General features: G+C 48.5%; 1 protein-coding gene across 6 annotated transcripts in view; it reads left to right on the forward strand.

The window, feature by feature from the left end:
• EVA1C (eva-1 homolog C) overlaps positions 1 to 10294 on the forward strand; it is a 71075-nt gene extending 60781 nt beyond the window's left edge. For 5 of the 6 annotated variants that reach the window (XM_087861764.1, XM_087861763.1, XM_045785514.2 and 2 more), the window contains 3 exons: positions 2173 to 2253; positions 3621 to 3710; positions 9711 to 10294. In XM_087861764.1, the coding sequence (XP_087717890.1) occupies positions 2173 to 2253; positions 3621 to 3710; positions 9711 to 10087 (548 nt within the window). In that variant the 3' untranslated portion in view covers positions 10088 to 10294. The remainder of the gene's footprint in view (positions 1 to 2172; positions 2254 to 3620; positions 3711 to 9710) is intronic. The other variant, XM_045785515.2, reaches the window with a different exon arrangement.
• The last annotated feature ends 2317 nt before the right edge of the window (positions 10295 to 12611 follow it).

Below are 12611 nucleotides of genomic sequence, written 5' to 3' on the forward strand. Positions count from 1 at the left end.
CTGCACAAGACGCACCGTTTAAACGTGAGCCCAGGGTCTGACGTATTAAGAACTCCATGAATAATGGTTTGCTGGTGGTTTTACAAATGTATCCAAAATGGAGAGAGGCAGGTGTGAGGGGTGGTTGTAAATCACAGCCCAGCGCCATCTTCATTCTTGAAACGAGGAGATGCAAGAATCTGCCAGGTGCGTTGACACCTGTTCAAGCTCCTAGGCTTGTCCCCCTGGCGAGGCCATTTCACGTAGGCAACGGGCAAGTTGGTGGACATGAGCCATGTCGCACACGGCAATGTAATGTCTTATAAGGGCCTGGTTATTCTGCAAGTCTCATCTAGACGGTCCTTCTTCTCTGAGCTCTTCCTCTTCCCCAAACCGTAAAACCTCTGGCATTTGCAGCGCCCCCCCCCCCCCCGGCTCAGGCTGTATCTTGAGAACAAGCCAACAAGTCCTGGCAGGGATGACTTACTCCTGCCAAGGAGTCAGGGGCGCCCTTCTCAGGGTGCAGCATGACCACGAGGCTGTTTCATCAGAAAGCGTTTTGTGGCAACATGGTTCAGCCCTCTGGGGCTCTGCTCTGCTCCCAGAATCAGCGGTGTGCCTGCCATCTGCCGAGGGGCTTTCCTTGGGGTCCCCGCACAGCTTGCACCGCCTCCTGTCATTGTCACCTTACAGCCCTGGATGTGACTCTCACGGCCGATGCACACAGTTGAGGAATGCTCTCTGGTTGTCCATCCTGGGACATCCCCTAGAAGAATTCAGTAAAGCGCTTTGAGAAAGGCTATGAGGTTTTCTTGCTGCTGAAGATGTCTTAGCTGCTCTTAAAAAAATCAGTGCAGTTGAACTTGCGCGGTTTATGTTGGCTCACTTCTGTCTCCTGTTGGCACTTCTCCCAGATACCAGCTGAGCTAAAGAACAAACAGAAATAAGCAATATTCTGCAGCAAAAATATCTGGTTTCCTCTCCCTTCTCCTGGCCAGCTGGGGTGCACTCGGCCTTCAGGGCCCTTGCTTCGCCCTCCATGCCTCGGTCCTGCTCGCTTTGTCCAGGGCGCCTTGAGATGGGGTGGCTTCTTCTTAGGGTCAGTTCGGAGGAATCTCTACCCACCTTCCGACACAGCTCTCCTCTCGTTCTTCTCTTACCCTAAAATACGTAGGGCATCCTTCTTTCATTCTTGCATGCAGCCTTAGAAGTGTCTTCAGGCTCATTAAGGAAGCGAGGGCTCAGAGCTGTGGGTGAAAAGCCGAGTTGGAGGCAGGAGAGGAGCTCTGTGGTGGATTCTGACTACGGCCATTTTGTTTCACTACATCTCAGGGAGTTCATGTTCAGAGTTACAGCGTTGGGTTTTTTTCTTTGTTTTGGGGGGGTTTTGTTTTGTTTTTAAGAGAGAGAGAAAGAGAGTGTGAGTGGGGTGAGAACAGAGAGGGAAAGAATCTCAAGCAGACTCCACGCTGAGCTTGGAGCCCGAGGTGGGGCTCGATCTCACGACCCCGAGATCATGACCTGAGCCAAAACCAAGGGGCAGACGCTCAACCGACTGTGCCTCCCAGGCGCCCCCAGGGTTAACAGTGTTATTGAGGTGAGATTGACATGCTCTAAGATGCACCCATTTTAAGCAAAAACAATTCAATGAGTTCTAGTACATTCACAGAGCTAGCTGCACGACGATCACCGTACTCCGATTTTAAAACATGTCCATGATCCCCAAAGTTCCCTGACACCCACGTGCAGTCAGTCCCCATTTCCACCCCTGATTCTTGGTAAGCACTACAGAACTTACTTTCTGTCTCTGTGCATTCAGCTGTTCTGGGAATTTCCTGTTGATGGAATCATACCATACGTGGTCTTTTGGGTCTGGCTCCCATCACTGAGCACCCTGTTTTGGGGGCTCACCCATGTTATAGCAGGTGCTCGTACTTTGTTTTATTGTTAAGCAGTCTGTTGGGTAAATATACCATATACTGTTTACTTCTTCTCTTAAATGTTACCTTTCTGGGACATTTGATGGTCACATAATTACCATGCACATATACACGTGTGTGTGAGTACGTGACAAGCAGAGTGAGTAATTTATGTACTGCTTTAAAAATGGATTTTTTGAATCTTACCCACATTGCAGTTAAAAATTGTATTAAATGTACAAAGTTTTTAAAATATTTCTTTTCTGGTTTTTAGTTCCCAAGAACATACTCTCAGCGATCGATCCGGCCATTGCTAATCTAAAACCTTCTTTGAAGCAGAAAGATGATGAATATGGTAATTTCTATGGCTTACTACCAGCATTCCTCTTTAAGTAAAGGTCAACAGCCCCATGTGACCGTAGTCGGGTGCACACTGGTTGGAATGAAAGGGGATGTCTGGAGGTGAGCTGGAGTTACCAGCTCTGATAATGGCAGCGTTGTCACGATCGGTGGCAAATGGTGGCCAACATTTTGTTTTGTTTTACAAATTATAAGTGGACTAAATCCTCCTTCCATTCCCCTCTTATTTCTTAAATGAAGTATCACTTGGAAAAAGAGATCTGCTCCGAAACAAATTTGGGGTTCCTGGCTTCTATGATGAGCTTGTTGGAAAGAGGACCCCACCAGGAACCTGGGTGGACCAGACCCAGGCGGGACCTGAGGGTCTCCAAACACATGCCACCTTTGCCCTTGGGTTTTCACTGGGCTGTTGTCAGTAGGAGGGGATGAACATTTTGGTTTTCTTATCACATCTAGAATGGAATTCAGACCCTTGGGGCTCCTGATGGAAACTGCAAAGTTTCTGAAGAGCACCTAAGCTATTACACTTTGTGTGTTGAAAGTTTGTTTTGTATTATTTTTATTACATTTGTGAGGTCTTTTGCCCCTAATTAAGTAAAGCATGCTCGATGTGGAAAACAGGAAAGCAGCAAGAAATAGAACTCACCCCTCGTCTCAAAGCTCAGAGATAACTATCGTTAATGTTCTGTTCCCCCCATACCTGCTCTCTGCTGGGCTCTGCATCTCCCAGCCCCACTGCTGTTTCTAACAGGGCTCCCCCCAGACACCATGCATATCCTGGTCCCCCAGCAGTGGAGGCCCGAGAGCTCTGTGCCACCCTTCTTTGGACCTGTCTGACATCCCCTGGGGTCCCCAGAGCTCTCAGGCTGCCCATCGAGAGCTCCCTAAGCTCTCTCGCAGCAGTGTAACCAGGCATCGGAAACCAGACCTGCCCTGCATTTTGCTGTCATTTCCAAAAAATCGCCCCACACAATCTCCCTGCATAATCTCCCTCCCTTCTTATCTATGGTCAACAGCTCAGACAGCAGCTCTGTGGTTAGGTAAGCTGTTATTAAGCCTCCCATGTATGCCACTGCCTTTCGGATGGGAAAATCCGTTTGTTCCCTTGTGTAGTGGGGTGGACAAGTACCACCTGAAGTTGGAACCAGCACAGGTTAGAATTTCTAAATCCCTCTTACCACTTAGTATTTTCAGACACTATTTACTAAATGCTCTTCCTGGCTTAGTCTTCTGTAATTCAGTCAGAGGCCCACTTATTTGATTTCTATGACTTTTTATTTATTATGGCAGTCCTGGGCTGGGAGCAGAAGGCATACTGTGAACAGCTGTGATTAATCGGTTTTGCCTTTTTTTATGAAACAGGTATAAACTTTGACCCAAGGGAACCGAGGGTTCTGAGGAAAGACGGAGTTATTGTTAGCAACTCTCTGGCAGCATTTGCTTACATTAGAGGTAGGTCAATGAATCGAAGCTTCCTAGAATGCTAACGGCTTTGCTGAGTTCTCACTAACGGGTGCCATGTTTAATTACAACACCGAGCTGCAGAGAAATGACTTTAAGTTTGCCTCAGCACCTGCAGTTTTGCTAAGATCTGAAAACACAGAGCCTTGGACTCAGGCACAGTTCCAGCTGGGCTACCCACAAGAGAACCACACGGGGAGGAGGCAAACAGACGAAGTCATGCCGTTCAGGAGTTGGGCTCCATGAGTATTTTCTGCTTTGAAAAGAAGGAACCCAAGGAATGCATGTTCCGCAGCTCTAAAATTTGGGAAGGGCAGAGGATTATTGAATCCCACCCTTGGCTGGAAGAAAATTGAGCTAAAGGATCACCTAGTAAACAGAACGGGTCATGCCCTGTGAAGGAGGAGCCCCTTCCTGAGTCATCCATGTTACTTCTCACAGTTGCCAAGTTCTCCCTGATAATCTTTCCCTCAGCCCTCCCCACCTGGCAGAGCCGAAACTCTCATCGGTGAGGGGTGGTGCCTGCCATCTTTCCTTACCTTCTGTCTGCTCACCTTAGTGTCGACTATATTTTGAAATGTCGTCTCTGCAAGGTTTGGCCATGCCCACCTGACTCTGTTCAGGGAGGCCACAACCTCTGAGGCGTTCGGTAAAATTCATGTTAATATACTGCATTACGGCGTTACTGTTCGAGGCCTGCTGGGGCTGGGGCTCTTTCCAGTAAGCCTTCCACCGAGGAAATAAAGAAGGAAGGGAGCAGCCCAAAGCAGGAGACAGAAGGACAGTCTTGGGACGCCTCTTCTGTTCCATCGTCTTCCTGCGTCCATAGTCCTGAGTGTTTGTTGTGTAGTCATTGGTTTCCTCTGAGAATTTCTCTCTTCAAACCACCCTCCCACTTCCACTTTTTGCTCTTCCTAATAACATTTATGAGGTCTTTCCATCCCTTATGCATAAAAGTAGAATGTGCTTGAAGTGGAAAACACAGGAAAGCACCAAGAAATAGAACCCGCCCCTCGTCTCAAAGCTTAAACACAACTATTGTTAATGTTCTGTTCTTCCGTTCCCCTGCTCTCTGCCAGGCTCTGCATCTCCCAGCACCACTGCTCTTTCTAACAGGGCCCCCCTCGGACCCCATGCATATCCTGGTCCCCCAGCAGTGGAGGCCCAAGAGCTCTGTGCCACCCTTGTCAGAATTAAGAGATGTAAGGATTTTTATTGTCAAAAATATCCCCGTATTTTCAAAGTCCCTGGAGGAAAGGCATCATGACGATCCTTCATGGAATAATGATTAACCAGAAGTAATGATGACTTTGCTCACTGAGCTGTGGCCATGCTGGGCCTCGTCAGTTCCTCTCCACAACTGGGTTGGTCAGCTCCAGTCGCCATGACAAGACACTGTAGGCTGGCAGCTTCAACAGCAGAAATTCATTTTCTCACAGTTCTGGAGGCTGGAAGTCCAAGGTCAAGGTATTGACAGAGTCAGTTTCTGGTGAGAGTTCTCTTCTTGGCTTGTAGATGGCTGCCTTCTCGCATGAGATGGAATGCAGGGGGAGGGAGAGAGAGAGAGAAAGAGAGAGATTGAGGGAGGAAGGGAGAGAAAGAGGGAGGGAGGGAAGGAGGGAGGGAGGAAAAGAGAGTAAGGGGGGAGAGAGAAAGAGAATGCTCTCTGGCATCCCTTCTTATAAAGGCACTGATCCTGTTGGATCAGGGCCCCACGCTTAATGACCCCATTTAACCTTAATTACCTCCTTATAGGCCCTCTCACCAAATATGTAGGGGTTAAGCCTTCAACACATGAATTTGGGGAGACACAATTTACCATAGCAAAGACCCTGAGCGAGAGTTGTCTGATCCCCCATTCTGCACACAGGGATGCAGAGGAGTTGAGCCATTTGCCTGAGGCCACAGCATGGACATCAGCTGGGCTATGATCAGACTCAACAGATATAAGACCTCTGCTCTGGTTTCTCTGAGCAGGAAGGATGCCCTCCAGGATCCTGAAGGATGGGTGTCATCTGAATTCTTCCCTTCCATCCTTGTCTATCCTTTTGCACACACATCACTCCCAGAAATCATACGAGGGATTTACCCATTAGCACCCATCTCTCTGCTAGACATTAAGCGTCTTAAGGACCGATGTCTGTTCTCTTATTGTCATGCCCAAGGGCCCAGGACGGGCTGGCACAGGATACATGCCCAGTTAGTACTTAGCAAATGAGCAGACGATGAGTCTCTGCGTGGTGTCATGAGCTTTCATTCACCTAATTATCGCCGCGTATTTGCTATTTACATGTAGGCAATTTTAAAGAAATGTAAGGATGTTGTGGCGTTTATTTGGTTTTATTGAGGGTTGTTTAGGCACATCCATTCCCAAAAGGCACAGGGAGGAGGAGGCCTGTCTGAGGGAGAAGCCAGTGGCAGGAGCAGCTGGAGCTGAGAGTGAGGGGGGCAGCTTCTGGAAAAATCCACTCCATACTCAGTAGATGGGGTGAATCCAAAAGGACTTTTCCCCAGGTCAGGCTGCAAGTGGCTTTGACACAGTGGCACAGTCACATACACACAGGGGACAAGTCGACTCGTCCAACCAAGGGGCTTGTCCGAGGATGTTGGAACACAGGGTTGGCAGAACGGGCATGAGAATGTCCAGAGGTCCCTGAAGAACGGTTTCTCTTTTGTCCATGTAAGTGGTCTATGAACCTGTTCCCAACAGTGAGGCATCATTTTAGGCGTGTTTGAACATGACTCTTATCCTAACCGTGTAGCTCTTCCTCATTCTAGAATCTAGGTCATGGGTTTGAAGAAGCCCATAGAAAAATTCTGAAATTAGAGAAACAGAAAGGGGTGTGTCTGTGTGTGTGTGTGTGTGTGTGTGTGTGTGCGTTGGAGGTTTTAGGAAGGCAGTTTACTAGTTGGCTTAGCCGTCGGACCCCAGCAGACTTTGCCTAAGGAGCGTTCTTTGGACAGTCTTGCCCAGAACCTGACTCTCGCTCTACCTCATTAGTGTTTCACTGACATCTGCCTGCAGGCAGGCCTTTGCTGTCCAATATTTCTGTCACTCGCCTCTCCTTCTGTCTTCAGCCCTCTGGGGGAGCTTGCTGGGGACTGTCCGGGGGCACAGGGCACCTGGGGTAACTGGGGTCGCTGGGGTCACGGGTCAGAAAGCAGAGCTTCTCCTGAGATGCAGAGGCCTCGTTGTTTTCTCTGAAAGGAATTCTAGGCAACCAGACAAACCCACGTGGAAACAGAAGTATAATAACACATTCCGAAGTCAGGGTTACACGATCCCCTGTCAGCGAGGACGATTGCAAATCAGCACCGCCTTGTCACATAGGTGTGGATTCTGATGTGTTCCCACGGTCTCTAATCTTTGGGTCCGTGACAGAAAGTGCTTATCGTGTCCGTAAGTGCTGTCAGGCAGGGCCCAGTCTCCTTCGTGCTTTCACCCCACAGTAGCAGGGCCCCAGGAGGTGGAACCCTGGCCCCTGGCCTCTCCGTGTCTTATTTGGACACAGTAAGCTGAACCTGGAGCTTGTGTTGGCTCCAGACCAGAGATCTAAGGGTCAAGGGGCCTTAAAGGCCACAGGCCACCATTGTGAGATTCCTGCGGGCTTACGACGGCTGATGAAATGAAAGTCGTTCACAGAAGCCGGTGACGGGCCAGCAGAGGCTGACTGAGAACAATCGCATAGTGTGCGGATTCTCCGTTGTTTTTTTGTAAGTTTTATTTATTTATTTGTCCGAGAGAGAGAGCACAAGCAGGAGGAGCGTCAGGCAGAGGGAGAAGCAGGCTCTCCGCTGAGCAGGGAGCCCCATGCAGGACTCGATCTCAGGACCCTGGGATCATGACCTGAGCCCAAGGCAGACGCTTAACTGACTGAGCCACCCAGGTGCCCCATGTGCAGATAATGTTTAACTGCACGGAGACGATGCCTCTATCTTTCCGGAATACGTAATAGGAAAGGGGTCAGAAAAGCCAAAGTGGTCCAATTGATTCTTCCAGAATGTGCCACATCTTCCAGATGTGCCCTCAGAATCAAGTGTGGGGGGGGGGAGCTTTGGAGACAGCCCTGGCCCAAGCTCGGGGTCCCAGCCGCGCAGTGGCTTTGGAAAAGTGACGCGGCTGCCTCAGGAGGGGTCAGGTGCCTCACCTCCGGGTTCCATCTAACTAACACCTGGTGATTCTGTGACCTCAAACTAGTCAGTCAGATGACTAGGCAGCCTTGCTGCAATGGGCTTCGCCAAGAGTTGCCATGTGCTCCTTCTTCGATCACCGGATCTCAGTGGTGTAGATGCGGCCTAGAGAGCCATCACTTGGCAGGAGGCATACCTGGGCCAGGAGGCTCCTAGCATCTGATCCGTGAGAAGCTCTCCATGCAATAGACACCAGACCCTCCCGGCCCCGCAGCAGAGGGAGAGAGGAAGAAAGCTAACTAAGATTGTAGAATCCCCGCCCACAGGGGCCCAAGCCTCGGGCTTTAGATCCGCAGCCCGTCCCCCCCTGCGCTGAGCAGGTGTTTGTGTAATCCCTGCTCTGCTCTGGGCGCTGGGGGTGTGGTGAAGAACCAGCCCGCAGGGCCCCTGCTTTCGTGGAACTCTCATTCTACGGGATAAGAAAGGACAAAACATGCTCAGTGATTGAGTGACATTCAAGAAGACCTAATGACAGGGGGAACCTGGCCCAACCTGGGGGTGGGGGCACAGGGGTCTAGATGAAGGAGGAACAAAGAACATTCCAGGCAGAAAGAACAGCATGTGCAAAAGTGCCGGGGGGGGGGGAGGCCCCCATGAGGAATGGAGAGAGGCCGATGTGGCTGGAAAACAGAAATTGAGGGATGAATGAATGAGTGTTGAGAGTTGAACTTAAGGAGGGTAGCAGGCGCTGGGTCCGAGCAAGCTTCATAGGCTGGGGTCAGGTTCTAGTTCTGGCTTGGCTGAAAGAGGCCTGCAGTCCTCCGGCAGGGGCTTCCCTTCCTGGCTCAGCCTGAGCCTCTGTATGAGGGGTCAGCCCCCCGTGGCCCTCGGGCCAGTTTCGTCCATCAAGTTTTATTAGAACGCAGCACACCTGCAGGGCCGGGGCTGCTTTTGTGCTAAAGGGCTGGGTTGAGTCGTTGCAACACACACACCGCGTGGCCCACAAAGCCGAAGAATCTCACTATCTGGCCCCTTACAGAGAAAGCCCACCAACTCCTGGTCTGTATTTTGAGAGAGTTCGCTGTATCATTATTTCCCAAAGAGGCAGTGCTAACCCCTCAAGGGTACATAGCTAAAAAATGGAGAGAGTAATAGTCTTCTGGGCAGGGTTAGCGTGAGGATTAAGCCTATTAAAGATTTAGACAAGAATATGTGGTACAAAGTAGCATCTTTTCTTTTTATATTATTTTTATACAACCATTTGGATGTCGGGAAAACTACCAGAACTTTTATTTGTGTTTATTTTTTAATCTAAAGAAATGAAGCTTTGCTAACATCTACTGTATTAGTACTTGCATTCATGTATGTGTGTATATATACTTCATATATAAATTAATTTTTCATAGTTACTCCTCATAGCTAACAGTTTATTGAGCATTTACTGTGTCAGCGAACGTTCCAAGAGTGTCACGGGAATTAACTGTATACCAGGAAGGTGCTGTTAGCCCCATTTTACAGGTGGGGAAACTGAAGCACAGAGTGGATATGTAACTTGCCAAAAATCACACAGCGAATGAGTAGCAGATCAGAGTTTGCATTCAGGGGGTCCAGCTTCTGAGTCTCCCTGCTTTGTGTCCTCTCACGTACATACCTGTATTGACTATATATGCTCAAAACCCTTTTTTGTCCTTAACCAATGAGAGTACAGGATCAGTTAGGTGAGGACGGTCTCAAAGACACTGTCCAGGACTGGCATTCTGCGTTAGCTGCCGGTTTCGGCAGACCGCTGCTTCTGTGGGACTTTGGATTGGTGAAGGCTGACAGCACTTCCCAGCTCCTGACTTGTCCTTTCCCCCACAGCCCACCCAGAGAGAGCAGCGCTGCTGTTCGTGTCCAGTGTCTGCATCGGGCTGGCACTCACATTGTGTGCCTTGGTCATCAGAGTGTCCTGCACCAAGGACTTCAGGGAGCTGCAGCTGGCGAGGGAGCACCTGGTGCCAGAAAGTGACAAGGCTGAGGAAGACAGCGAGGATGAAGAGGGGGAGGAGGACTCCTCTGACTCCGATTTTCCAGGAGAACTGTCTGGGTTTTGTAGGACTTCGTATCCCGTCTACAGTTCCATAGAGGCTGCAGAGCTGGCAGAAAGGATTGAGCGCAGGGAGCAAATCATCCAGGAAATATGGATGAACAGTGGTTTGGACACTTCACTCCCCAGAAATATGGGCCATTTCTACTGAAAAAGAGCTGTACCTTCACATGATCACACTTTCTGAAGAAGGAAGGATCCACAATGCCCCTCTGGTTCTGTTTCACTTGTACCTTCTGTGAAGGAGTATTCGTCATGTCATCCAATACTGGTGAAGCCAGAAGCTATTAAAGGGACATTTCAAACTGTTTACAACACATTTCGAAATAAATTAGGACGGAAGTCTTTGTTTTCTGTATTTATTTAAATTCATTTTTATACATTAACATAGAGTGCACATTTACTGAGGGCTTATAATGACGGCACTGTTCTATAGCTGCTTTTCATGTATTAAGCCGTTTAATCCCCACAACAGCTTCATGAGATAGTGCTATCCACCCCATTTTACAGATGAGTAAACAGGAGGTCCCCTACATCCATAAAAAAATTATACTGATATGCAGACAGCAAGCTTGAATCCAGCCACTATGTGTTCGCGGGCGGTGGATTTTAATCTCTATCATTATTTGTTTAGAACGCGGTCAGCAAAGTTTTTCTTTAAGGGCAAGATAATATTTTAGGCATTGTGGTTCATGCTGTGACTGCTCAACTCTGCCATTGTGGCTCACAGGTAGCCATCCATAGCCAATCCAGCATGAATGAACGTAGCTGTGTTTCAATAAAGCTTTATTTATAGACACGAATATTGAATTTGATTTCATTTTCACATGTCACATAGTATTCTTTGTTTTTTTTATCAATCACTTTGAAATATAAAACCCTTCCTTAGCTCGAAAAAACAGGGAGCAGGCATTTGCCTGATTTTGTAGATAAGTTATGGTCCATAAGGCCTAAAACATTTACTCTCTTGCCCTTTAGAGAAAAAGTTTGCCAAATCCTGATTTAGAATTTAAAGCTGCAGAGCTTCTAGTGGTAAAAGTGATTAACCAGATCACTCAGCAATCCTTTGATCCAGTGGGGTTACCTATCAAACCATTGCAGGGGAGCAGGAAAAAAAAAGGTAAGGAAACAGATTCCTAATGAGAGAACTGGCGAGGGGTTCCTTTGGACAGCTCCCCCTGGTGGACAGGAGGCTTATAGCTGTGGAGTAGAATAAGCTATTTTTTTCTTTTTTGTCCGGGTGGGACTCAGAGTATAAAAATGATGGTGTTATATCCATCTCATGCGTTCGCTATGAACAAGCTCTCTGCCTTATCTTCTCCCAAAGGCCCCACCTCTAAATACCATCCCATTAGACATTAGGATTTGACATACGAGTTTGGGGAGGATACAAACATTTAGTCTACAGCAAAGGTGAAATTCCCATCAAGTAAAATTAACCATTTTAAAGTGCACCATCTGGTGGCATTTGGCACATTCATGATGCTGTGAAACCACCAACTCTTGTTTCAAAACAGTTTCAGCACCTGAAAATAAAACCCTCTACCCTAAGCAGTCACTCCTCATCCTTCCCTCCCTCCAGCCCCCCAGCAATCTGCCTTTTGTCTGAATTTGCCTATTCCGGCCTTTTGTGACTAGCTTCTTTCACTCAGCATCATGTCTTCAAGGTTTGTCCATGTCGTAGCGTGCGTCAGGGCTCTATGCCTTTAATGGCCGAATAATATTCCATTGCACGAAGAGACCACGTTCTGTTCATTCATTCCTCTGGTGGTGGACATCTGGGTCGTTTCCACTCTTGGCTGCTGTGGCTATGCTGCTATACACATCTGTGTGCCCTGTTTTAACAGCAGTAAGACTGCACACAAGTGGATGACCGCGGACTTGTTGAGAAATCCTATGGTTTCCGCTCAACAGAGGGAAGGGAGGGGGAAGGTGAGTCCGAGTGATATCCCCTCTCTTACCCCCTACTTCTGCTGATTTCAAAAAGAGCTTCCCTTACACTGACCCCCAAGAAGGTGGGAGGGTAGGGATTTTGGTCAAGAGAGGTATCCTATGGACAGGCTGGGATGGTTTGGGCAGAGGCTGAAATTCCTTGGGATTTCCAGATAACTGAGTCCCCTGTAATGTAGGGTCCTGGGAGAGGTTGACGGGGCTGGGAATGTCATGTCTTAAATCTGTTATTAGAGAGAAATCTGTTCTAGGTCATGGCAGAGAATGAAATGAACACATGGCCTCATTGTCTAACTTTTTCATGAGGATTTTGTTCTGATCAAAGAGAACCCTTGTCCTTTCATCTCCCTGAGCCCAGCAAGGAGCACTTGGTATTGTCCCAGCTTTTGGAGCAGCCTGTCCCCATTGTCTCCGTATCCAGCTTTCAAGCAGCACATCTTCTCTCACTCCCTGAACATAAATACCGTCCATCTGACGACTGTCTTCTTGGGGCTGTAGAGAACATGGCAGCTGACGGGTTTCACTTTACCAGTTGGAGAAAGAGTTTTGCCCACGTGGACCTCAGTCATAAAGCTTGTGTTGAGTGTCACAATGGGTTTTCCCTTATCTGAGTCTTCCCCAACTCCCAGCCCCCACACACGTGCACACTCCTCCCAGGACCCCTGAGGAGAGGCATCGGAGGACAGGCCTGCCAAAGCGAGGCCCAGTCTTCATCCTGTGCAAAT

The sequence above is a fragment of the Ursus americanus genome, chromosome 4 (assembly GCF_024610735.1).
Source record: "Ursus americanus isolate L20-20 chromosome 4, mUrsAme1.1.p, whole genome shotgun sequence".
NCBI classification, from domain to species: Eukaryota; Metazoa; Chordata; class Mammalia; order Carnivora; family Ursidae; genus Ursus; species Ursus americanus.